We start from the raw sequence: 26,877 nt of genomic DNA, 5'->3' as shown, positions 1-26,877 counted from the left end.
ACGTAATCTCGCTATGGAAAGTGAAAAAAGTTCCTGGATCCGCCCCCTGATCCGGATCTGCACCAAAATGTAATGGGTCCTTCCCTGACCCCTACCCCATCCTTCCACCAGGTTTCGTGGAAACCCATCCATTGTTTTTTTGCATAATCTTGCTAACAAACAAACAAATGGGTGAAATCATAACCTCTTTGCTAGAATGCTTGTGCAATATCGTGCTGTGCTAATAGTGTATATTAGCACTGGTTAAAGACATTTCAATCGGGGCGCACAGTTTGGGTTATGGCCGCACACTAATGCCACCGTCAGACGTGCTTTGTAAAGCCCTGTCACAACAGGCTTATGGAAAGCGCACACGGGTAAATCAGTGGACCATGTGTGCTCGTGTGCACTCACGTGTTAAGGCGTGCACGTGTGTGTGTTCATATCATGCGAAGTGATCCTTTATTTAAAGATGTGAATTTGATTAATCATTGTAGCGTTTGTGAAACTGTGAAACCGGTGCTGTGGATGAAAAAAATACTTTCCATGTTTCGTATGATTCATGTCCAGTATGTTCATATTCTCTTTAGTTACATACGTCCACATTGCTGCTTAGAATCAGTGTTGACCACAGTCTGTATTTTCCTGTCATGAAGGTATCAGAAGTACTGGATGATCCATGACAGCAGCATTGCCTCTTGAAAAAATAAGCTTTGTGCAGTAGCATGTTGCTTTCTCTGTGAATATCGGATCATGTGCAAGTTTTTAACGTTTTTCTTCTTTCTGTGAAATGATAAGTCGACGTCAGTCATGGAATAACTGTTCGACTGTGTTGCAAAGAATAGGAAATATTGAAAATGCAGTATGTAAGCGTTCAGCTCTGCCTCTGCCCGCTGAAAACATCTGCAATGTAAACTAGCTTTTCATGCAGAGCCAAGCTTATACCTTGTGTGTTGTGTCACATCTGCTTCTTCAAGAATCAGACAGCGACGTCGAAAAAAGAAGTGAGCGCACACGTGTATAAAAGACTTATACGTCATTCCAAAGAGGAGTGACCACCATGTGCAATTTCTGACTGGTGTCTTTTTTTATATATTGTATATGATATGGCTAAATATGAATAAATGTGATACTGCTTTCATAAAACAAGACCTGCTCTCCTTTATTTCACTCCAGTCATTTCGATTCTACATATAAAGCAGTTCTGATGGGGATTTTTACGCCACTGCAACAGATCTTATCTCTTTCACTATTCATTCTGTGTAAAAATGAGTGAGGTCAGTGTGTCAATCAGTGCATCTCGGGCTTTGCTCACTGCTGCACGTAGCACAGAACATCTCGGAGCGTCACTCTCTTACCTTAACTGACATGACTCATCTGCGCTTTATCTTCTGACGCTCCGTTTGCTGCTTATGATGTGGATTTGTCCGTTAGACAGAGGAAATAAAGCTGGAGCGCTGAGGCCAGCAGCTCGACACAGATGAGTCATTCCTGTAAGATTCTGCTGCTTTTACATATTTTACACACGCTGCTTGTCACCTAAGAGAAGGTCACACAGTTTACTGGAAGCCAATTGCACCTTCCCATTGTAAAAACACTAAGCAAAGTGTGGCCATCGTTCTAATTACTTTCTGTAATTTATTGTTTATTAACAATCAGATATAAACAATCAAATAAACTCTTCCATTAGATATGTTTCAGTTATATAAATATATATAACATGGTGTAAATGGATGACACCACAGGAGCAGTATGGAGGCATGTTGTGTTTTTTTTACATCTGAAGAAGGGGTCCCCATTAACTTGAATTGTATTGGATTTGGCTGCAACACTGTTTACCCCTGAGACTCCAAAAGTGTTCTGTGGACTGAAACACTTCACCCACCCCTCCATCGGCTCAGTGCTGAGTAGCTAATGAGTGAATTTTCTTTTTCCTGTGAACTATCCCTTTACTGAAAGTTCATCCGAGTGCTTCTCCTCCCTCAGTGTGAGCTGCTTTCACCAAACTAATTATGACATATCAGTTCATAAAGTAAGAGAAACATGGATGTGGATTTGTAATCTGTAAAATGAGGTCCTGTGGTCGTTTCAACATCTCTGCTGAGGGTCAGTGGGGCAGAGGGGGGTTGCTGTGATGTAATCTGCTATAGTTTCATTGAGTTCATATGTACAGTGCTGAGGCCGAGATTTTTCCTGCCCGACCAAGACTTGCAGGTTTTGTGCACGGTGAGAGGTGATATTCTTTTCCTGCAGATTACACAATGTACCTTTTGAAGGCACTGGTCCTAGTGGGAGAAGGTTTGTGCCCTTTGGTTCAGTTTTCTTTGACCAATCAGCCATTGTCTCGCTGACTGCTGGCCTGTGTGTGTGTGTGTGTGTGTATTTGTGTGATTTTTCTTTTGATCCGACCATGTCTGATGCCTTCAGCCCAATGACCCATGCTGTTTGTGTGGGGAGCGTGACAATGGCCCTGAGCTAAATCAGCCTTTTGTCTGTCTTCACAAGACAAGTCTCCCTGCCTGGCAGAACGCAGGACCCGGGGCTCAGACTGAAGCTTAGCCCATTGAGAAAGTGAGAGTGAGACAGGCTGGGGGCAGGTGGCTGTGTTGGAGGCATGAGGTGGCAGTTTCTCATGCATTACTGATTTCTGACAGACCATAAATCGAATTGCTAAGACTGCAGAAAAGGAAAGGGACTGTTTGAAGGGGAATTAAACATTGTACTTCCTTTTCTTTTCTAAACGACAGACCAAGCCTTCTCGAGAACAAGAGTTAAAAGAGGTGAACAGGAAAGCGCGTATATGAGGCTGTGTTTTGCAGATGCGGGTCCACCACAATCATCACATGATGTGGATTTCCGCTTTGACACATTTTACTCTTGGCTGCACAGCGGGGCCGGGCCACACAGTCAGAGCTGCTGCGGCAGGACAGGATGGTGCTTTGAGGACTACTCCACCATGCAGTCCACCATGAATTCCAATGGGCTTCAACGCCAGGGCAGTCAAGAGATTGTGGATAACACTCACAGGAAGAAACGTTCTCTGTGGTCCCGACGTTCCCTGAGGGGGAACAATGATCGACACCGGCAGAACACAAGCTCACTGCCCCGAGACTGCAAGGTGAGACCATTACTCAAGTGTAGCATATGATTTAAAAAAAGATGTAAAGTGAAAAAATTAAATCGAAAGTTTAGTGAAATATCACAAAATACCCACATAAGATTGAAGCTAGTTTTTTCTTTTACATTATTGTTTTTGAAACGAGAAACATAAGTACAAGTATAAACACAGCAGCTCCCTGCAACTGCCCAAAAGCCTTTTAACAATTTTAATCTTTTCAGTTATGTAACACTATAGGATCAACATGTTCTCACTTATTTAGCTTCATGGAGGCTTCAAAATAAATCATTTTTATTGTTTTAATGAAGAAATTTGCATTTCTCTGTTTGCAGCCCAAACGAACCAACTCACTGGTCGACTACTCTGACCCACAAAGGTAAATCTATCAAACCCGATGTGCAATTTGTCTGGGTCTCTCCCGTGGCTTTACTGCATGTAAAAGACTATATATTGCTTTTTTTTTATTTTTGCTTTTTTTTTTTTTCGATTAAAAGGAACAATGTACATACTGTAGAGAGAAGTTCCTAAGTTCCTTCCTTGTTCATTTGCACAGGACAACAATTGTACTGGAAAAGCAAGACAATGAAACATTCGGGTTTGAAATTCAGGTAAGCTTCATAACATTTTATAAAAACTATAATCAAGCGTAAGTTTCATGCTTTCTCAGCTCTAATTTCAGGATCATTTTAAGGCTCATTCTATGTTCAAAAGCTCTATGTTCACGGTTTTTTGTGGAAATTATTATTTTGGCACCTTTGTGACACGTTTGTCTTTGGTTGCAGACCTACGGACTGCAGCTGAAGAACATCTCTGCAGTGGAGATGTGCACTTCTGTGAGCAACGTGCAGGAGGACAGTGCTGCAGAGAGCGCAGGCCTGACCGCAGGTGAAGCTTCCATACACATAGACAACTGTCAAACCTCATTGTATATTTCTGGTGTGCATAGATTGACAGAAATATATCTTGCAACACATGTAACTTACTATCCTACCCACCCACCCACCCACACCCACGCTGATGCTCAAAAACAATATAACACAAACTTGTCTTCTCGTAATTTATTACTTCCCTTTTTTTTTACATCCTCATTCACTGTAGGCGATGTGATCGTCACCATCAACGGGGTCAGTATCGAAGGGTTGTCTCATCAGGACATACTTGCTCTGATAAGAGAATCAACCAACAGTCTGATGTGAGTGACAGCAATGATAGAAACAGCCTGATAACAGCGTTTGTGTTGAAAGGGTGTGTGTAACGTTGTGTGACATGTTGTGATTCCAGGATGGAGACTGTATGTGGGAACGTGGTGAAGCAGATAGAGCTGGAGAAGAGGGTGAACCTGCTCAAGGTGCGTCTCTTCAGCCCTGCCTTTCTTAAATGGACATGATGTGTATGACACTGTAGATTTTTGTAGATTGTAGATTTTTATTTAGCCCAGAAAAAAAATGAAAAGAAAAATGACAATTAATAAACAGTGCAGAGGCAAGCAGACAACCCAACAGGCTTATTTTAAAGCCTCTATAATATTGTAAAAATTTCAAGAAAATTCTGAAATACAAAATTAACATGCAGAAATTAATATGACTACCTATGAGAGTCAGCAAATTAACAATAACATGAATAGACTAAAGACTAAAGACTAAAACAATAAAAACCCACTAATATTAATATAAAAATAAGTAAGTAAAGTTTATTTATCATAAGAGTCAAAAAGTACTTTACAGGACAGAAATTCAAATTCACATATACACACTTAAAATGATAATATAGAGTCCAGTAAAGTGCATAAACAGACACACCTTGTACACATAAACAATTCAGTGACAATAACATGGGCCCCAGAATTGAACCCTGTAGGTCCCCATATGACCTTTACCACATGATAAAAGCCAAACATTTGTCTAAATGAGCAAAACTGCACCACTGCATTTAAATACCAGTTGACCTACCGCATGAATATAACTTTACATGTCAGACTGAGAGATTGTATTTGTTGGTAAAACTTCTGAATGCATCAGTTAAGAAATTACTTAGAATTAAACCACTGTGTTTTTTTTGTATTTTTTTGCCCATACAGCAATCACTACATGAGAAACGGGTGGAGCTGCAAGTGCTGACATTACAGGAAAAACGTCTGATGCGAGGTGAGCCTTTGCTTCAGCTGTCAAACCACAAGCACTTCCTTTCTCACAGTCAGTGTCGTCTCTCTGAAGCGACACTGTTACTCCTGCGAATTGAAGTGTGAGCTCAAGCTAAATTGGATGAAGGAGTTCCCCAGAGATATGAACTCCAGAAGCTAGTGACGAACTTCCTTTTTCAAACTTCTCGACAGCTGGAGTTCTCACTAACTGGAACTTGATTGTGCTTTCAGGTAACTTGAACGACAGCAGCTTCCACCTCTCCACAGACTCCTCTTTGAGCTCCCCCACAGGCCGCACACATGGCCGGCGTTTTTCCAGTGACAGTAGCTACAGGAGTGCTGCGACTGATGACAGTGACCAGGTCAGCGTGTTTGGGGACATGTGCTCCCCCAGCCCCTGCAGTGCAGCCAGCACCACAGACGACAGCTGCTTCTTCTCCAGAGATTTCCACTCGAAGGACAGCTCCAGCAGGTTCTCACTGAGCTCCGGCCATCATCACCACCACCAACATTCCATCGGCCGCTCCAGCAGCTCCAGCTTCGACGGCAGCAGCAGCTCCCTCTCTCCCTCGTGGGATGAGACGAGGATCACCTCCTTGTTTGGGACCCTGCCCAGGAAAAGCCGGCGAGCCAGTGTTCGCAAACACATCCTCAAGTTGATTCCTGGACTCCAGCGATCAGTTGAGGAGGATGAGACAAACACTCAGTGACTTGTTGTTCACACGCTCCTCGTCTCCTCTACATACTAACAAGGGTTTTCATGCTCAAAAAGGTTCTTTAAAAATCATAAGCATTGGCTTTAATGGAGACAGACATTGTGAAGGGTCTCCTGAACTTTTGAGATGAGCCTGGCACAAAAGCATTATGAAACTGTGAAGTGTTTGAATTAAGGTTTGCATCAGATTGTAATGTCTAAAAAACAAAATTATTTACCCACATAACTTTAATAAATGTTTTTTCTCATGTCCTAATCACAGTTTGTAACTAGAAAGCATTCAGTACAGCACAATCCTCTGCCAAGGCCAACAGTCAACTGTCCCCCCCAGACTGTGTCCTTCCACCAAGTTGTATCTTGCTTGCAAACAAACAAACAAATGGACCAGGGTGAAAACATAACCTCCTTGGTGGAGGTAAAAATCACCTTGGATTTTAAAATGTGACTATTGTGACTTGTATAAATGAGAATGACTATTTTTACAAAGCCCGCGTTGACGTCTGCTCAGCTCAAAACAGGATGTGGGTATGGGTACAACTTACCTGTTTTCATTTCTAAAATTATTTTCATACGCCTCACTTTCGTTGGTCGGAAGAACTGAAACTGCTTCTTGTAAATGTATATGTTTCACATTTGAGTGTAAAGTAAATGATTGACTCATTCTGTAGCATTTTTACACACGACCATGATGCAAAATATTTGTAAATGCATTCAAACATAATATACTTGTTAAGTTTTATAAACCTGCCTGTGTTTTCTGTCACTAACTGATAATAATGCACAGTCATTTTAAAGTTACGGTTTCAACAGTAAAGGTTTGACTTATTACAACTTAACTCTAATAAAACGTCTGTTAATGATGCAGGTTATTTTGGAGAAATTACGATAGTTTTCAAATAGAAGCTATAAAACTTATGCAAAGCAGCACCACGTTTCCTGTAATAAGTCGTACTTCTCTGGTTTCCTGCTGCAGAGGGGGTGAGAGAGAGAGAGAGAGAGAGAGAGAGAGAGAGAGAGCTACATGCATCATTACATTTTGACAAATTACCTGCTTTCTTACTGTTTATTGTTACTATTCACAAATAATGATGCACTTTATTTGAACAGGTGGAGAGAGAGATCATTTATTTTTCAAACTGCATTTTGGAGAAGAAAATGAAATTTGTACAAAATATAAAATATGTTAAATAGTTTTTTTAATGTATAAATATAGATAAAGATTTATATACAAAAAAAAAGAAACAAATATATGTCTCAGTACAGAAATTACCTTAAGCAACAAAAGTACAGGTACATGGTCATGCAGTAAAATGTCCCCTGACAGTACATTATTATATAAAGACAGATGCATCAATGTGTCTGAAATGTTAATAATTCACTTCACTTGAAATGTGGCAAGGGGCCTCAATTAGACACAAGAGCTTTTGCAAGATAGTACAAGCCCAAACAGTTGGGAACCAATGATTTAACCTCTAAGATCACATTTCTTTTGTAAAATCTTTAACTAAAAAGATGTCGCTTCAGCTCTCAGATAAATGTGACTCTTTCAAAGTAGGGTACCTAGAGTACTTGAGTAAATGTACTAAGCTACTTTACTGCGTCCACTGTTATGACAGCCTTTCAGGCGTCTTACTTAACATCTTTACAACTTTTATTTGTATAGCACTTATCTAAACGAGGTTACTAAGTGCGTCACACAAAAGTCCATGGCAAATAAGATTCGATTGCAATAAAAGATTCTGTTCAGTCCAATTTAAAAGCCAAATCATAACGTTAAGACCTTAAAATTATAGAGAAACCCAACAGTTCCCATCATGCATTTAAAACTCAAGACCTAACGGGGCTTGGTCTCAGGACGTGCAAGGACGTTACAGTTTCAGTCTGTAAAATACTTAGAAGAAAACCTATGTGAAGAATGTTAATCCAGACTGAAAACGTTACAGAGGAGAGGTAGTCACCCAGCAGAGATTAGAGAATGAGTACAATCGCTCTATATGCAGATGCCAGAGCAACAAAGAAGCTTTGTTGGGTCCACAACAAAACCCCTGTTCTTCAGTGATTTCAGCACGCACACAGAATGACATGGTACCACTACAGAGCTGGACCTTACACAGATTCTTTTCCAACTTTTAGACAATGCTGGACAGAAACCAGTGTTTTGAGGACACATTTGGAACGCTGGAGCAGCCGAGTCTGAGGATATTTAACCTTTGATGTTTACCTCTGCAAAGAACAACTTAGAGCATTAGAGCTGTTTTATTTTTAACATCACAGAGGAAAGAAAACCAGACGGACGGAGATGGAGACAAGCCAGCCACCTCCAAAGCCCCCGAGACTCACGGTAGAGGAAGAAAATGCACTGGTGTCCCAAGTGCTGGAGATCATCGGGGGGTTCACGGTGGAGGCCCTGCAGTCCCTGGATCAGCCTGAGGAGAGAGATGTGTGGTTGATGGAGGAAGGAGACGACTCTGTGTTCTACAGCGATGAAGACCAAACTCATCAGGATGTAAAAGGCGACGCATCTTGTGATGCTGGTGCAGAACCCGTCCCTCAGAGGGACGTTGACAAGGACAATTTAGAGATGGAGAAGCCAACGACTCTCCTGACAGAGCGAGAAGAGGAATGCCAAGAGCTCCAGAGTCAAAAGATTGAACTCGTGCATGAGTCAGATTCTACACATGCAGGAGCAGAGGCTGATCCCAGTCCAGAGACCTTAGTGAGCACTAGCGGAGAATCTCTGCAGCCAAACTGTACAAATGCAGACGTGCAAACACAGGCTGGGCCAGATGCATCATCAGACACAGGTAAGAGGGAGTTTGGTATTTTTGTGTGGTGAAATTGATTGATAGGGAAGGTTTTTACAAGAGTACAAAAGGTTTTTCTCTCTTCCTTCCCCTTTCAGCAAATCTACAAGTCACAGATGAGAAAGAGGCTCAGACCCCAAATCCTGAATCTTTACATGTGACTAAGGAGGAGAGTTGTACGAGGCTGAGGGAGGAGGCAGACGTCCAGATATCAGGTGATAGAAGAATGAAGGAAAAGCAGAGGCCTGAGCAGGACCCTAACTGCCATGATCCTGTGGAGTTTCGTCAGGGCTCCACCTGTCGGGGCTACTCCACCCTGCCTGCACAGAAGAAACCCGCTGACGAGAAATCCTTCGATCACGTCAACTTGTCCAAGTACAGCACAGTGTCCTACCGCAAGATCCGCCGAGGCAACACCCGCCAGAAGATCGATGAGTTTGAGTACATGATTATGAACTTGTAAGAAACTGCTGGATATGAACCAAAGCAAAGAACGAGTGTTAAAGGAAACTGATTACATGTTTCCTATATCACCTAACCCTATCACACATCCATATTTATTATTAGTATTAAAATCGACTTGTAGATTGCATTGAAAGTGTTTGATATAACTCTCCAGTACAAACAGAACTAACAGACAAAATGAACTGTAACTATCTGTTTTGCAGTCTCTAACATGAGAGGAGTCTCTTGGCTCTTCATTTGGTTTCAGCCTGGAAACATCATTATGTAAGGCAGGTATTTAAACAGCAGATTAAATAAATAAGAAGCTCTGAGATTTATAATCCGACTAACTGTAATAAGTAAGAGGTTGTTTGGCATTAGAGCTTCAGGATCTAAACCTCTGGAGAGACTGAGTAGTGAAACTATTAGATGAAGCATTGTTGAGTGATTAACTAAGCCTGCGTACTTATCCACACAGTAGGAAAAAAAATAATAATAATAAAGAGATATGCAATTAAATCTTTATCGTCATCCGTTTTACTTTCTCAAGAAAATGCATTTTCAGTTTGTGGTTATCCGGTGTGATAATCAGGAAATCACAGCACAGGTTTGTTCGGTGTAACGATCTAACACTTCCCCCTAGTGACAAAAAAAAAAATCATACAACAGACCACAAAACAAAATCTACAGCTAAATGACAACATTAGAAACCAGAGAAGCAGCCATTCCACCCGAGAGCCTCATAATACAAAACACATCTAAAAAGCAGATGTGAAACGTTTTATACAAACAAATAAATTGTACTTTACATGCAATTGAATTCATTATGTTACTTAGCTCCTCCAGTGGGAACATTTTTTACAATCTATGAGGCACTCTTTCATCTTTTTTTTTTTTTTAATCTTTGGTATAGTGAAATAATGTTGTACAAAAGAAATTAGTGTTGGAGTGTTCTTCCATGGGCTCTCGCCTGTAGCCCAGTTTTGAAAAAAAACAAACAAAAATAATAAACTCCCCCCACATACCACGGTAAAGAATGTTTTTGTAAAACATTTGAAACTTCCTGTGCAAACCTCCATAAACAGAAAAAATCCCTATTATCTCTGGCGTATAAATGTATAAACTCGAGGTCAGTCCACGCCGATGAATTAAAAGGACATTAGAAACATTGCACATCCCCCCCACACCGTCTGCTTTACACCACAAGTGTCACTGCCACCGAAGCGTCTCCAGTTTCCTGCGGGCAGTCCCGTGTTTTGAGGTCAGACAACAAACCGTTCTGCAGAGTCAGGCCACTGAACGTCTCTGGAGTGCTTGTTCTACGCATTAAAAGAAGACCGAGGTCAGTCTCGTCACTGAATGTGGTGGTAGTGTGTGAACTGCCACTTTTGGAAGGCGTTGGTGTGCACACACGGCTTGAGGTAAACAGAGTCACCCTGAGGCCCCGCCTCCAGGCACATGTGGTGGGACACAGACTCCGATATGAGGTGCTCCGCCTTCACAAAGACAAAACAGGAAACATAATTAACGAACAAAGCTTTAGCCTCTAAATACTGATCCTACAACATGGCAACATTTAGCTTCTGCTGGATTTGAAGCAGGGCAATCCTGACCTTTGAATACAAAGAATTCCTTCAGCGCCAGAGTTGGAACAGGGGAAAGAGAAAAATACAAAGATAGAAACAAAGTAAACAGGACACTCAAAACCAGCCTACCAGAGCTGAGTTGGTGGATTGATGGAACCAGCGTATGTCAAGCTTGGCATTGTCACATGATTCTAAAGCGACGCCGTTGCCTTTGCCTTTGCCTTGGGGAGCGATGCACAGGTCCTGCTGGCGAATGTGCCTCATCCAGGTGTGATTAAAGTGCTGACTCTAAAAACCAGAGAGAAAAACATGGGAGTGCCAAGAATATAATTAGGCTCTGTGAAAAGCTGAAAGATGTTGAAAGATGTTGAATGATGGCTCAGCGGAGCTGTTTCTGAATCCAAGAAGACCACATTTAGAAAAGCCCGGTCTTGTCTTGAGCTCCACCCTTGTTTATGGTGGCTTTGGTCCTATGTTGGACTCTAAGTCTATTCCTGTTTCCACAGTCATGACACTAAAGTGTGCCTGCTGTCCTCAGAAGCACCGAGACAAATCTGAAATAGTACAATGTTTGCTAATACTCAAGTTAACGATGAATACAATTGAATTACTCATAAAGATGGTTTATTTGCTGTCAAATAATATGTTAAATAAAATAAAGACACCTACCTGTTTACTGAGATCACATATCTCGAAGGACAGGGAGCTTTTCTGCAGACTGAGACATTTTCTCAAGCCAAGGTTAAAAACCTACAGGGAAAATGAGGAGATGGACATTTTAAACAAATGAAACAACATTTGTTGACTAGTTGCTATTTTTATTACTTTAATGAATCCTGACTGAATAAAGAGAACAACCACAGTCTCTGTTTGCAGGGTTTTCTGCAGGTTTCAACAAGTTAAAATTAAGACTATTTAAGACCTTTTTAGGACCATGATGAATGATTTGTAAGACCTCTGTGAACTGGGACAGATGTAGGGGAATGTCAGAATTACTTACGCTTCCCCAGGACAGAAGATAAGTGGAAGTAGTATACAGTAGCCGAGAGTGAAACGCCACGTTACCTCGCAAACTACAGGCTGTGATAAATTCTGACTGGGGTGTTTGTACCATCAGTGATCAGTTCCACGTTGGTCTTATTTGTAGTTTTATTACAGCGTGCTAATATCTGTATCCTGAGAAAGAACTACAACACACAGAGACATTACTAACCAAGTAAGCTACCAAAATATTTCTTTTGAAAATAAAAAACTAAATTTAAAACAGGACGGAAGCAGCGTTAAATGAATGCTGACATAATTAAGACCTACATAGTATGTTATATTTTAAGGTATTTAATAATCATAAAGTCAGATTCAGATTATTGAATTGTAGACTTTTAAAAATATTTTTTAAGACCCAGAGGAAACTGGGTGTTTCTTTGTTTACGTTTTCCCTAAATGATCGTGAAGCTGCTATCATCTCTTCTGTGAACTCCTTATCAAAACTGACCCGACGTGTGAACAAAACACAGAGACAAAAACATACGTGCAATACGAGCTCCTGCAGAGAATTCACATACCATGCCTTCAGCTTTGACTAAAGGAGCCACCATGTCCGGATACACGTTGTCCAGGTACCACTTGAAACTCTTGCATTTCAGCCTCTTCCTCAGCTCCATCTGGTCGGTGAGGTTGCCGATGTTGGTGGCCGTCTTGTCCAGCAGGTGGTGGTAGCCGTGGCCGTAGAAGAGGTCCTTGTATCCGTCCAGCCAGACCTCCACCACCCTGGCGAGGTTGCGCGCCACCGTCTTATGCCTGTCTTTGGGGAATTTGTACGGGTTCTGTCCTCGGAAAATGTGCCCCACTCGAGAGCAGGGGATGATCTCGATTTCCCCTCCGCACATCCAGATCTGTTGAAATGTCAGATGAGGAGTTACGTCAGGGAAGATCCCGAACAACTAAGGTCAATATTCATGAATAAATAACTTCAGAATTATACCTTAAAGGAAATCTCCATGTTCTCCCCACCCCACACATCCAGGCCTGGGTCATAGGAACCGAGCTCATAGAAGTATTTTTTGTCGATGGAGAAAAGGCCTCCAGCCATAACTGGACACCTGGGAGATTTAAAATATATATATATTAAGCTCAATAAAACGTGAACAGAAAGAATGAACAGAGGATCAGCATGAAAACAACTTAAAGTACCTGATGGGATCTGCGATGGTCATGTTGGTCTTCTTTATGTAGCTATCTGGTACTGCGCTCCAGCTAAATACCATAGGCCATTTGAAAATACCTCTTTGGAAGTTGTCGATCAGATTATAACTGAAGAGAAAGAGCCAGAACAGAAGCTCTTAGTCAAAGTGACAGATCTTCAATTCCACGTTCAACATTACTCTAAAAATCACGACGGCAGCCTCTGTCTGGTTTGTCACGTGCAGTTTCATTCAGTCACCTCAAGTCCTTGTCACTGATGACTTCAATAACTGGACAGGGAACCTTCCTGCGATCCTGATACACTCTCTCCAGGAGCGGCTCCAGCCAGCCCACGTTGCACTCGACGTGGGAGTCCAGGAAGGTGAGGACATCTCCTGCATGAGGAGAGCAAACATCCTGCTGCAGTTATACAAACAACCTTATCTGCAGATTAACAATGGGACCCTTTAACACCGAAAGGCAGATGCTTGTTGAGGGACTAATACGTATGACAGGACAGTAGTAGAGTTTTTCCTACAATGATAATAAATACAATAATAATATTATGCCGTATATGTAATATTGCAATGCAACTAAATGTGCTAGTTTTTAATGCCACTGCTTTAAGATTCATTAGTTTTTTGCAGACAGTTATAACTCTTTTCTGTGCAATACCTTGTCTTTGTCACCTTAAACATGTCTTTCTCACTTAAATATGTAAAGTCTCCTTGGGTCCTTTGAAAGGAAGTATAAAAATGTACGTTATAATTACTATTATTATTATAATTATAGATCTTGATGTTCGACAGCGTAGGACTATTTTATGACAAATGATTCATTTAGGTCCCCATAGCACTTCCTTTTTTCTTTTATATTTCTACTTTAAGAGCTTGACAATCATGTGTAGGATTGTTTGACCGTGGCAGAGGTATGTGCTCTCCTGAGTGCCATTGTAGTTACATATATGAACTTTCAGAATCTGTTACTTTGTGCATTTTGTGTAATCGAATGAGCACGATAGGACACACGTAGCTGCAAAAAGCTAAGAAATAATTTAGGATTTTCAAAAGACACAAAGTCACAGGCTTTCTGTAAATGTATCTGTGTCTATTTAGAGTTTCACAAACAGAGACGATGATACCAGAGATAAAACTCAATCGACTAAACCAGAAAGTGAAGATTACACTGTTAATGTTTTCACTGCATGAGAAAGCATGTTCTAATTTAATTGTACACACACACACACACACACACACACACACACACACACACACACACACACACACACACACACACACACACACACACACACACACACACACACACACACACACACACACACACACACACACACACACACACAGGTTGTTGTCTATTTAAAAAGTCTGTAACTAATTCTAAAATATGCACTTGCACAACAATGACATACTTCTTATCTGATGAGCTCATTTATGAGAGCTGCAGACCTGTATGTCCGGTTGTACAGTGTTTCTGTCCATGTCACGTTTGTTAGTGTCATACAACAGCATTCATGAGCTTGTGAAGCAAGGAAATCCATTATTTGGAGTATACTGAGTATTCTCAGGTTCAAACTCCGACCATGACGTATTTGACATATTTATGTGGATTCTTATTCACGCCCTCGTTCAGTCCTGATCACCTGTGTATGTATGAACCATTCAGTGAAGACAGTAAATGATATCTTTACCTTTGGCGACAGCAGCCCCGGCGAGCCTGGCTCTGATCAGACCCTCACGCTCCTTCAGACGAATGATTCGCACTTTGGGAAACTGGGACATGTACTTGTCCAGAGGCTCCTTCAGATAATCTACAGGGGAACAAGAGAGCAGTGAAAATACTGCACACAAGGAAAAGAAAACGTACACGAGCACTTCACAATATTAATGATCATTAGAAACACTGAGGTTGAACTTCCAGGATTGCTGGTGATATCTGAAGACTGTGTTTGCTTGTTATGCAGCAGAGCTACAACTAGTAGATTCCTCAATGACTGATGAAATGTAAAAAATGCTTGACATTCTTAAATATGATAATTAGCTAAAGTTTCATATAATATAAGAACCTGTGATGGAACTCTCTTTTTTATAAACTAAACAATTTGTTTATTAGAAATACTGAACAGATTAATCCATAATAAATATAACAGTGAGCTGCTGCCTTAGTGTTATGAGTAAATAAAGAGGGACGGGACTCTAAGACACACAACGTTCACTTTGGTCACCTTTCACTTAACCACTGTTTGTATTGGTCACTTGTAATAGATCAAGTTTATTCATTGCGTTTGCTGAGCGCTCTGTTGCTAAAGCTCTCCCAGTAAAGCACAAACTGCAATGGGGGTGAAGACAACAATTCCCATAATCCCATGCTTCTTCACAACACAATTAAAGTAACTGGGGGACAGATTCTTCAAACATAAATTGCCTTGATGCTGCTCGTGTGGTGTCATCCAAGTGTCGGGAAGCCCGACATCCGTATTCGACTTGAAACGGCGTCATTTATCATCATGTTTTTAGCCTAAATGTCCTCTGGTATCCTCCTCATGGTGTAAATGCCCGCTTACGGACACTTGGATGAAACAACACGAGCAGTACGGAGGCAATTTATGTTTTTTCTGTTGATTTTTCACGTTTGAAGAATCTGTCCCACAGTTACTCCAATTGTATTGGATTTGGCTGCAATGCTGTTTACCCCTGAAACTCCTGTTTGTGTTTTGTGGACCGGAACACTTCACCTACCCCTCCATCGGCATAGTGGTGAGTAGATAATGGAAGAATTTCCCTTTTTCGGTGAACTATCCCTTTAATATGAGTTTTCTGGTGTTGGCAGTATTTGAGACCCTCTCCCCGTGAGACCCTCAGGACACTGTTACCTCTGGTGCTGAAATCATCCACCAGGATGATCTCTTTGAGCAGGTGCTCTGGAGATCTGTTGATCACACTGTGCACGGAGCGCAGGAGCGTGGACCACACCTCGTCCACGAAACAGAAGATCACGCTGGTGGAGGGCAGGTCGTCATGGACCAGATTGCGTGTACACCTTGAGAGCACAAGCAAGAAAGACACGAGTCAGATTTGCAGTTGAGGCTGTTTGAGAGGTTAAGATGTGCGGAGGGACACTCACATCTCGGGCCTGGTGTCCGGGATGGCGCGGTCCAACGGGATCTGGTCGCTCAGGTGGACATTAAAATGACCTTCATCCCATCTCCTCCTCACCTCTGCTTCTTCGTCGTTGCCGACCAGCGCTGCCAGACCGAACTGTCCCAAAGCTTTTTCGTCTCTGGGACTGAGAGTCACATCCAGGGAGAGCACTTTGTGGACACCCCCTGGTTTTCTGGTGGCCTTGACCTTTGAACCCTCTCCTGCTTGGGGCTCTACTGGTTTACGAGGCTGCTTCGGTGGGACTACATCCTTCTTACCAGTCTCCTTCTCCTGCCTCTGCTCTTTCTGCTCGTCTTTGACATCCTCGGGTTGGACAGGTTTGGGTGTTGTTTCAGCAGGGTGTGCCTCCTCGGAATGGGCCACTTTGTCCTGGACTTTCTTTGAGTCTGATTTCTCCACAATGGCTCCAGCTTCTTTCTTTGAGTCGGGCACCTGGATCTCATCAGACCCTTCGGCAGGCAACGCCACTTCCTTAGGAACATCTACCACATTGCTTTTCTCTAACTTTGCCTCATTCAGATCCAAGTTGACCGCTTTCTTCTCCACGGGGGCGCCATGCCTTGCCCCTTCCTCATGTTTAGGAGCATCCTTTTTAAACAGACCATCCTTGGGCTGATTATCCACAGGTTTCCCCTTGATCAGCTGCTCCTGCCTCCCTCCTCTTCCACGTCTGTACACCTCTGCCAGGTCGATTCCCGGGCCGAGAGAGTCTTTCACCGGGAGCTTGACAGCCGGGTCCACCTTCTGCACCGGGTGTCTGAACCTCCTCTTCATCACTTGGGTGGTGCTGGCCTGCAGCCTGGAGAGCCCCCTCTCCTTGACCATCCTCTCTTTCAGCAGCAGACTGCTCGGGTCGTTGAAGGAAATGCGCAGCGCAGCCATGTCGAACAGGAGCCAGACGACAGAGGCGACGAACACGAAGGCGAGGATCCTCCCACTGTCCCGCATGTATCTCCTCACCTTCATCATGGTGCAAACTTGTGGAAAAACCTCGGGGGGACGAAAAGTGTTGAAGTGACGCCTCTTGTGTTTTGAACGGGAGGTTTTCTCAGCTCTATGGAGATCAGCTGCCTGCGTGGCATGCTCCAAACATTAGAGCTGTCACACACACACACACGTACATACACGCACACACATACACACGCTGTAGTCCTGGTATCACGTCCAGCCTCCCGGACCCATGTCTGCGTGGCTCCACCAACTTCTCCCCGAGACAAAAGTTGTTCTGAAGTTTCCTTGGCACGCGGAGGTTTCGTATGAGGACGTAGAACGTGAGCCCTACTGCGGCGACGCTGCGCTCTGATTTGTCCAGCGGACAGGAAACGCGTCAACCTGCGCCGAGTCCAGAGTAAAGGCATCGAGAGGAAGTGGAGGCGGAACAGGAAGTGCTAAATTCCGCCTTCAAAACAAAGCAGTAAAAGAGGAAAGTGTGCGAGAAAGTTAGGTCGATATGGAGTATACACAATATGCACTATATGCACTATATACACTATTATACACAATATGCACTATATGCACTATATACACTATTATACACAATATACATTATATACACAATATACACTTTTATTTACAATATACACTTTTATACACAATATACACAATATACACTATTATTCACTATAAACACTTTTATACACAATATACACAATTATAAGCAATATACACGATATACACTAAGGGGCCTAGTCCAACCAATGGCAATGTGATTGAATGAAACACCTGCATTCAAAATGCATGCAGATATGAATGCGTCAGCTTCACAGTGACGAACAGGGTGTAAGCCTGAAATGTTGCAGCTGATTGTTTGCTATAGTCTTTTTTGTTAAGAAGTAGGTCTAACGTCATTCGATGCAGTTGACATCTATTGTAAGCAAACTAAACCTGCAACCTGCACACACCTTAAAATGTTAAGGCAGGGCAGGGCGAGTTTATTAATATCGCACCATTCATACAAAAGGTATTTCAAAGGCATGGTAATAGAAATACAATTAGAAAAAATATATGTCAAAAAAGACCATTTAAAATGATGCGTATGCTTATACATCAAAAGCATGGTGAGCCTCAGCAAATAACAATGATACTGACTGAAATGAACTGACAGTGTTAGGTATTCATACATGTAGCATAACTTGATTTGCCAGTGTGGTGAACCTGTAGAGTGTGTGTGTGTGTGTGTGTGTGTGTGTGTGTGTGTGTGTGTGTGTGTGTGTGTGTGTGTGTGTGTGTGTGTGTGTGTGTGTGTGTGTGTGTGTGTGTGTGTGTGTGTTCATCAGACAGGTGAGGCAGGTGAGCTTCTCTCAGTTTGGATTGAACACAGGCCGACTCCACAGGGTTAATGTTGACATCACAAAATATGCGCTCACACCCATGTTTGTCTCTTTGAATGAATGAATTACATGTTGGGCTAAAGAAATGAACACAAAGTATTCAGGTAATTGTCCTGGTTTGTAATTAATGTAATAGTATTAAAGAAAGGTGAATTCACATTATTAAAAAAACAAAGTGAAAAGTGTCCATTCAAATGTCCTTCCAGCAACATCTTTTTTTGTCGGACCAACAGAAAAAGAGAGTCTATTTATAATCATACACGACAGAGAAACACAGGGAAACATCCCATTGGATCAGGTAGAATCAGAGAAGTATAGTTTCAGATTATTTTTCTGAAACTATTATTGATTTGTTGGTTTATTGCTTCAGCTGTAAATCATATATATTTTTCTTTTGTTCCATTGTCAGACATTTAACCCATTTGAGAGTGACAACAGGTACCAGTCAGATTTGGATCATAGATTGTACCTGTAGTGATAGAAAATAAAATAAATGTACTTTTCATTTTTTGGTGCTATAGTGAATATGGCATTAAATGGAAAAGGGCGATAACCCTACAGCCCTTTCTAGTGACAATTTATGCAATTGTTATGTAAATCCAGTTTTTACCAAACAACCGCATAAAGATATAAATATGAACATTACCATGAATATAAGCATTCGAGCAAGATTATCAACATCCGCCAATAACACACACAACACACACACACAGGCACAGGCACAAGTGTACAATCACATTTGTAAAACCTGTGTTACTGCGGCCATTAGGCAGTGATTAGTGAAGACGACGACAGGTTTTCCTCTTCATCAGCACACCTCTCCTGGGAGTCCCATTGGCTCCATCCAGCCTATTAACAGCCCCCAACAGGAGGAGGGAGGGGAGTGGTACCTCCCATGGTGGCTGCCCTTAGCCACACTACACACGCTTTCATTAGTGTGTTAGCTAAATGATTGGCCTCAGGACAGCCCCCGAGCCCTGCAATGCATGTGTTAGCTTATACGCTCCATCCGCCGGGCAATTTATTAATTTATTCTCCCACTTCTGCATTCACACTCGGTGAGGGCCATCGTTGGCTAAATCTGATTGTGTTTCTGTAAACTGACCGGGCACAGGGTCAGAACACACACAGCAGAGGGGACAGAGTCAGTCATCAGTGTACAAATGACCTGAAACAATGTGTAATCGTAAAGGTGTCTTTTCTGCTTATATGTTTACAACAGAGCTGAAATTCAGTTCAATTCAATGCATTTATTTCCATTGGAGTGTGTACAGGGATATAAAGTGTCCAAGTGATACAGTCGCATACACACATGTAGATAAATTACAGTCTAATGAATTATATATAGTGTCAGAACAAGCAATGAATAGAGTAAAACACATGAGTATATGCAGGTAGGTATAGTGCACATAGTGACATTGCACATGATAATTGTGCACAGTAACAATGTTATTGCACTAGGTAAGTTCTCTAATGGTGTGAAATTATTAGTTGATAAAATGTCAGCAACACTTCACATCATGTTGGATTAATTGTTCTTTTTTCTATAAAATATATGACACACAAACCTTTTCCTTGTTTTAGCCTATCCTTAAAGTAAGTTGAACATATTTTAATCTTAATTTGTCAATTTGTTAGACACAAGCATTAAAAATATATTCGCTGGAAAATTATAAGGACCCAAAAAATATTAAAAGGATTAACCAATAAATGAAATAATTTGACATTGCAGTTTTATTACACATTGCAGTAGTAATTTGAATTTGATTTCATTTCTGTATTTCAACAGTTTACAGTGTATCAGGTTGATATGAACCATGTAAATGTCGTCCCTGCTCCCCCTGGTCCTTCAGAGGTTCTCTGGGAGGAAATTATTCTTTTCAAATACAAACCTACTGAAAAAAAAAACCACTTGAAAATAATCATAATAACGGTCCTTAAAGATCATTAACGGGGCCTTATTTGAACTATGGGGCCTTCTTTCCCTATCACATTGTGCCTGTTGACCTCAATACAATAGAGAGAGAAGATCTAAGAGGTTTCTAAAATGTCTTCCTATCTAAGAAAAACAATGTGAACGCTTTAGGAATGAGCTCAAAGTTTCTAATGCTGACATCAAGAGTCTGAAGAGTGGTGGCCGTCACTCTGACAGGAAAGTTCAACACTTAATCCAACAAGCATGAGAAATAATGGCCTTTTTGGTGTAATTGACGTCTGCAACACAAACTGTCACTGGCGGTTTCCCCATCAGAGGGATTATACCAAATGAAGGCAAACGGAAATCTTGCACTGACACATGTAAAATGAGTTAAATGTACTTGTATGATATCTTTAGAACATGTTAATTAGACCCTTGGAATTAAAATTACAACAGTTGCTGTGTGTAATTTACATAGAGGTCATGTTGTGCTAATGTGGCACTCGTTGAAATAGACAGCCAGCAACAATATGGTTAAGTCTGACCCACTGACATTTCCAGCTCCAAATTATGCACATTGTGTGAATTAAATTAATTAGAGAATTCATTAAGAAATATGGCTTGCGGAAACGAGTATAATATTTAGTTATGTGATGTAATTTTCTTTCATTGTTAAAGCTAATTTGTTTCATAACAGTTCCTGCGGTAGTTTCCCCCCCTGCACTAACTATGATGTATATAATTTGTTAGCCGTTTAATTAATTATGATTAGAATTAGTGAATGTACAGCTTGTTTTGACAGATGGTTCCCATCAGGGAGACCTTTGCACAATTAACTTATAATCAATTACATCCCATTTTTCTTTCTGTTTGTTACATCTTGAAGAAAAAAAAATACCCGCAGCATATGCATCAAATAAATGCTTTACTCTGAATACATCAAATGAGCAATTATCTATAATTTGCTCAATAACACAAAGCAGATAAACAACTTTGATTCCATCCACGCTTTGTGAGATACCTGGTTGCTCATTTAGTGACCGATTCATCGGCGTTTAATTGTTCTGTTTTGTGTTCGTGCAGGTTTCTCAAATCATTCCCACTGAAGGAGCGCGCCATAAAATATTAACTGTAGGCTTTACTGCAGATTTCACTCCACAGCAAACCGTGTGATTATACTATGCGTGACTAAATGAATACCTTGTTTTTTGCCTGTTTACATTTTACACATCTTTTGTCATTTCAAGGGATTAATGTGAGCAGCCAAAACCTGCAAAGCTGTCAGTCAGCCTTTGCTTGTACTTGCTTTAGTCCACAAGATGGCGCTTTAGTTCTGCTCATGTGGTGCCTATGAATTCCTGGAAGAATCTACAACAAAGATTCAAGTTGTTTTATCACATTTCCAAGAAATCTATCCATCTATCTATCTATCTATCTATCTATCTATCTATCTATCTATCTATCTATCTATCTATCTATCTATCTATCTATCTATCTATCTATCTATCTATCTCCTTTATTTAAAAACATAAATCTGAATATGATGCAATTGAAAATGTGTGTAAATCATTAGAAGTATCTATAATATGACAAAGGAATATATATATATACGTGTGTGTAGATGTGTATATGTCTAAATCTATGGTAATCATAGGAAATATCGTCAATGATATGACACAGGTATGTATATATATATATATGCGTGTGTAGATGTGTACATGTCTATATCTATGCTAATGATAGGCAATATCATCAATGATATGACACAGGAATATATAAATTCTAGGCTATTGTCTTCGTTTATTCTGTAAATTTATTGCTTTTCTTCAGGAAGACATAACTGCTGCAGAGCAAAGGGAAGCTTTGCACCTTCTGCGGTGCACAGGTGGAAATCTTCTGTTTCTCCAGGGTGCACAGACACAGAGGAGATAGAAACAGCTGAACAGGTCCGTGATTTCACTCGCATGTTTGTATGTTGAATAAATGCTTTGAGATTTAATGAATACATCAGAATCCTTTTCATTTTGCCTTTAGAAATCACAGTTAATAATCTCATTACATTTCACTGTTTCTATTAACCGTCACTGCATTACTCACCAGGCCTCATTTCATTCAAGCCCTGTTTGGTGACAGCAGAACAATCTCAACAAATAAGTTGAACATCGGCCCTGTTTAAGAAGTCCACAGCCTCTATCATTTTTTTTCTCCAGGTGACATGAAGGTGATACTGATTTGGCTCCCACTGGACATGACTTAATGTCTGACATAAAAAATAACTACATAATTTGTCTCAATCCAGAGGGCTGACTTGGCATGGACAGCAGCAGTCCTAAATGTCACCCTGTAATGAGTTCTGGCCAAAGGTACACAGTTAGGACAGTGCCCGCTGGCACCTGGGATGCCCAGTGGCGAGCCTTTTACCCCACAGCCATTTGGACAACCCCTGCTTTTCTTTGTGAACACTGCTGTACACCATTTGCATCTGAAAAAAAAGTTTTAGAATTGTGAAGTTACATTTTTTTTTTTACCCCGGCAATAGAGGACAACGTAATAGTCAAATAGAGAAAAGAAGGGCAAAAATTATGAATAATAGGTTGACAAAATGCAAAAAATAGAAGATATTATTACAGAAAATGTATATAAATCAAAACAACAAATAAAAACAAATATTACAGAGAAGAATAGATGGGAATGATGACTCACCTCTGCAAAGCATTGTCTTTTACAGGTTTATGCATTTATGACATGTACTTAAATTACTGCATTAATCCCGGACTTTGAAGGATTCACCAACCTCCTCAGACTGAACACAGGAAGACTTTGAGTTTTGAGGAAGTTGACTTCTTTTGTTTGAAACCTATTGGCAACACACGGCGGGTTTATTATCTTACAAAGGCAGCGGAGATGAGGGAACATTGTATCTAAATTAACTTTTTCTATTTCCCGCTGAATGAAATCAATTCCATCCTTTTATGTTACTTTTCATCTGCCTTTTGTCTTGTTGCGGAATCTTTTCTCTTTCTTTCTCATTCATCTGTTTTGCCCTTTCCTTGATCTGATAGCATTAAACATATAATTAAGTCATAAAGGAGGGGACTGATGAGTGTAGCAGATGGTAATTGCGTCCTACATTTGAATGAAATGATATGCATTGCTACAATTTACAGCCTTCGCCTCATATTTTATTCAGCAACCTTTTATCTCTTTTCCTGCAGAATTATTCTGCAATAAATTTAGACATCTTATCAATAGCTGGACTGATAGTGGCAGAAACATGGAAAAAATGAGCCTCCGCCGTTTTATGCTGTTTAAAATAATTTTCCATAATAAAGGAGCTATCAGAGCTGCTCTATCACTGTAGAGGGGCGGATATACCTATTTCCAGTAAGACAGCGCCTGGTTCGTGGACAAGCTGTCAATCGCCTGTTGTAGTCTGAAGAAATGGGAAAGGAACGAGGGAGATGGATTTAGCCAAGTTCAACTGAGGTTTCTGAGCCTCACACAAAGAACTTAAACAAGCTCTATAGATGTGAGTTATTTCACGTTACTTCTTTACTAGAGCTGCTTGGTTGTATGTTATTCTACTGATCTGATCTTGCTACGTGTAATTTGAGGGTTTTTCATACAGTGTTTTGTGAAGAAACACAACTTGAGATTGTCTTAATAAACTTTCACAAGTTTATTAAGTTGTCCAGTTTATTTAGCTGTCATTACACTGTCAGCTGTTCAGAATAATATAATAGTATATTAAGTACAATTCAACAGCAGCACAAACTTACTCAGTTTAATTGCATTTATCTGTGCATTACTTACATTTTCTATTTGTGCAGTTCAGTGTTTTATGTGTAATCCCGTTCCACTGTATATATTCTGTTAGCACTGTATATATGTATTTCTATATACTATTTGTTCACATTTCCTTTGTTATTATTGTGTGTTTACTAATTTGTAAATTAAAGTTGACTCTCAAAAATAGTCACAAATCTTGAAAACACTGTAACCTGCATGGCTGTGGGAATCACAGCAGCAGGGGCGGATCAAGGGGCACAGCCTGGGGGGCACTTGCCCCAGCTGAAATCAAAATGGCCCCTGAAGTAGTCTTACTAACAATACCAACAATAAATATGAGAACTTGTTAAGAATTTTTATTTTCTAAGCTATTTTTGAAGAACACAATGTGCTTGAACAAGGAATCATTTAAAAAATATATTCAATGATGTGTGGCTGTTCAAAGCTTTAGAGCTCACAGTGATCAAGGAATGACTTAAATGTGCACCTGACTTAATGTTGGACCTATAAATGGCGCCTCTGCATAAATTGTGGCCCCTTTATGGGCCCTGATTTAGAAAAATCCTGGATCCACCACTGATTTTAGCTTAATAATATTGAGCGTATTGAACGGCAGTGAAGAGGAAGATCTCTGCATTTCTCTTTGTCTTAGAGACGTATAGTCCAGCAGAAAACCTTGATACCTCATCAGCAGGTTCGATTGATCATGTTTGTCGTCATTCCTCTTCACTCCCAGGCAGATTTTGTCCATGACACAACACATTCTATGAAGATACACAACATTCAGATGGATCCCTGCTTTACAGGATCATTTGTACCTAGTTCCTCATGAAAACTTTACTCCTGTAGCAGCAGCAAGCAGAAGACTTGAGTGGAGAAATGCCAGGAGGAGCTTTTTGTTCCACCGACATGCTTTCCTCTCACCAGTCCCCGGTGAAGTGCTGGACTCCACTGATATTTGAGAACTGGTAGCTGGGGCGATATAGGTTTAATTCTCATGTTACCCCCAACCTGCCAAGTACAGGCGTTGGGTGCCAGCTGGAAGGCTTTCATATGTTGGTGTGCAAGGGTAGGGAGGGTGGGGTGGGGGTATTAGCAGTGGCAGAAGAGAGGAGGGCAAGTATACACTACATACACAAGTGTCTCTAGACCTTGAAGGTGTGACAGAAGTGCTTTCCACATCTAGACACCCCAGGCACTTAGCGTTTAGTCATGATGCAGGTCCATTACCTTTAAGTACAAGTACTTATGTTTGGTCGCCTGTTTTTACAGCCCTTCCAGCTTGAAAGGAATCTACCCGGGGTGACCCAACTCTATTTATTGATGCCTCCTGAGTTTCCACTTGCTGGTAATAGACTGGAAAACACAGATAATGTGTTTGATCGATCAACGTGAACAAATTTCATTTGTTGGGATCAATAACAGTTTACAGTTGACAGAGCCCAAAGAACTACATTTATTTGAGGCTTTTTGATTGAAGCTGTCTTGGCAAAGCCGGCAACACGAGCCGCTCCACACCGGGCCTATGTGGCAGGCATGGACTCTTCTGTTCTATTATTGCCGGCAATCTGTATTTAAAACTAATATCAGTGTGTGCTGCATGGCTCGGGGCAAAAGGCACCAAACAATAGAATGTGAAAAATAACAATTCCCTTACATTTTTCATTGGTATCCATTTTTTCATTTGAGGGTGTAATGATTAGATTTTTTTTTCTCCAGCAGCATGATTTGTATTATGTTTCCACTGTGTTCAAAACATAATAGAAAAGTGATGTGGAACCAAAGGGAAAAAGAGGAAATTAACTGACGTGCAGAAGAAGGACGTTTCCGCGGCTCAACCTTTTGCAGTTTTCTCCATGTTTCTGCTTTTCATGATCATGCTCTGCGGAACGCCCTGAAGACATGAGAGCCCTTGCTCTGTGTCATACAGTTCCAGGCCAGGCCGCTACCTTCTGCACACACAGACAAAACAGCATGAGATGGGAAGTCCACATGGATAAACATTTACTATGGTAGGTGTTGCTTCAGGCAAGTGCTATTCAGGGGGAATTTACTGTGTATACCGGTGTTACGGCAATAACCTTCTTATAGAGGTGGGTTTTTGAAGCTTTTTACTCCGCTGTGGTAAATGGACTCATGTCTGGCTCACCATGAAAGGCTACATTTGTATAGTCGATAGATTAGGATATATTGTTAATATTTTAGCAAAGTCTGGTCTATGCTTTTCTTACCGTCAACAAATCATGAAAAGAAGAAAAGCAACAATGAACTGATATTTAAGTCGTTCAGACATCGAGAGCTGTTTTAGGAAATTACATAAAAAAGAATAGATTTGTGAAGATTTACGTCCTCAAAAAAGTCAATGGTCTGAGGGCTGAGACTTGTAGCAAAGTTAGCAAAGTCATAAACTATTGCGAGATGGACTAACGCATGTTTTCGGCCTTTTCATAGGATTTTTAACAGAAAGGAAAATATAGAGTGAGACCAGATTCATCTTTTAGCTTTTTAAACATAGATACTTTACTTTTAAACCTGCTGTGACTGATTCTTTTTTTGCCAATTTGAGGCAGCAAAACAAGCTGTAAGAAAAAACACTAATATTTAAAGATAATCCTTTATAAGTCCCACAATGGGGATATTTTCTGTTTATTTTAAAGCGATATGGGGAACTAGTTAGCAAACGGGTGAAGATTT

The 26,877-nt window shown here is 40.8% G+C and overlaps 3 protein-coding genes across 3 annotated transcripts; 2 read left to right on the top strand and 1 right to left on the bottom strand.

Moving 5' to 3' along the window:
• Nucleotides 1-2,764: 2,764 nt before the first annotated feature.
• LOC118120420 (cytohesin 1 interacting protein) lies at nt 2,765-6,691 on the top strand. Its single transcript, XM_035175306.2, has 8 exons — nt 2,765-3,097; nt 3,430-3,473; nt 3,651-3,705; nt 3,880-3,982; nt 4,196-4,289; nt 4,379-4,445; nt 5,175-5,241; nt 5,469-6,691. Exons 1-8 carry the CDS (start codon nt 2,780-2,782, stop codon nt 5,945-5,947), a joined length of 1,227 nt encoding a protein of 408 aa, XP_035031197.1. The 5' UTR covers nt 2,765-2,779; the 3' UTR covers nt 5,948-6,691.
• Nucleotides 6,692-8,000: 1,309 nt separating this feature from the next.
• On the top strand, nt 8,001-9,719 carry LOC118120239 (ermin). The gene is made up of 2 exons (XM_035175011.2): nt 8,001-8,756; nt 8,855-9,719. Exons 1-2 carry the CDS (start codon nt 8,252-8,254, stop codon nt 9,217-9,219), a joined length of 870 nt encoding a protein of 289 aa, XP_035030902.1. The 5' UTR covers nt 8,001-8,251; the 3' UTR covers nt 9,220-9,719.
• Nucleotides 9,710-17,469, bottom strand: LOC118120238 (polypeptide N-acetylgalactosaminyltransferase 5). Its single transcript, XM_035175010.2, has 10 exons — nt 16,109-17,469; nt 15,858-16,024; nt 14,676-14,795; nt 13,227-13,362; nt 12,977-13,096; nt 12,768-12,885; nt 12,349-12,678; nt 11,456-11,536; nt 10,916-11,074; nt 9,710-10,696 (listed from the first exon to the last, which is right to left on the bottom strand). Exons 1-10 carry the CDS (start codon nt 17,113-17,115, stop codon nt 10,553-10,555), a joined length of 2,382 nt encoding a protein of 793 aa, XP_035030901.1. The 5' UTR covers nt 17,116-17,469; the 3' UTR covers nt 9,710-10,552.
• Between the last annotated feature and the right edge of the window lie 9,408 nt (nt 17,470-26,877).

This window comes from Hippoglossus stenolepis, chromosome 13 (genome assembly GCF_022539355.2).
Source record: "Hippoglossus stenolepis isolate QCI-W04-F060 chromosome 13, HSTE1.2, whole genome shotgun sequence".
Classification (NCBI taxonomy): domain Eukaryota; kingdom Metazoa; phylum Chordata; class Actinopteri; order Pleuronectiformes; family Pleuronectidae; genus Hippoglossus; species Hippoglossus stenolepis.
This window is presented reverse-complemented; position numbering and strand designations above follow the sequence as displayed.

Coding starts and splice junctions, on each gene's coding strand:
- LOC118120420 (XM_035175306.2), top strand. CDS start 2,780: ATGAGGCTGTGTTTTGCAGATGCGGGTCCACCACAATCATCACATGAT. Junction 3,983..4,195: donor GAGCGCAGGCCTGACCGCAG/GTGAAGCTTCCA, acceptor CATTCACTGTAG/GCGATGTGATCGTCACCATC. Junction 5,242..5,468: donor GGAAAAACGTCTGATGCGAG/GTGAGCCTTTGC, acceptor TTGTGCTTTCAG/GTAACTTGAACGACAGCAGC.
- LOC118120239 (XM_035175011.2), top strand. CDS start 8,252: ATGGAGACAAGCCAGCCACCTCCAAAGCCCCCGAGACTCACGGTAGAG. Junction 8,757..8,854: donor AGATGCATCATCAGACACAG/GTAAGAGGGAGT, acceptor TTCCCCTTTCAG/CAAATCTACAAGTCACAGAT.
- LOC118120238 (XM_035175010.2), bottom strand. CDS start 17,115: ATGATGAAGGTGAGGAGATACATGCGGGACAGTGGGAGGATCCTCGCC. Junction 13,097..13,226: donor ATCAGTGACAAGGACTTGAG/GTGACTGAATGA, acceptor CTTTCTCTTCAG/TTATAATCTGATCGACAACT. Junction 10,697..10,915: donor AATCCACCAACTCAGCTCTG/GTAGGCTGGTTT, acceptor GTCTTTGTGAAG/GCGGAGCACCTCATATCGGA.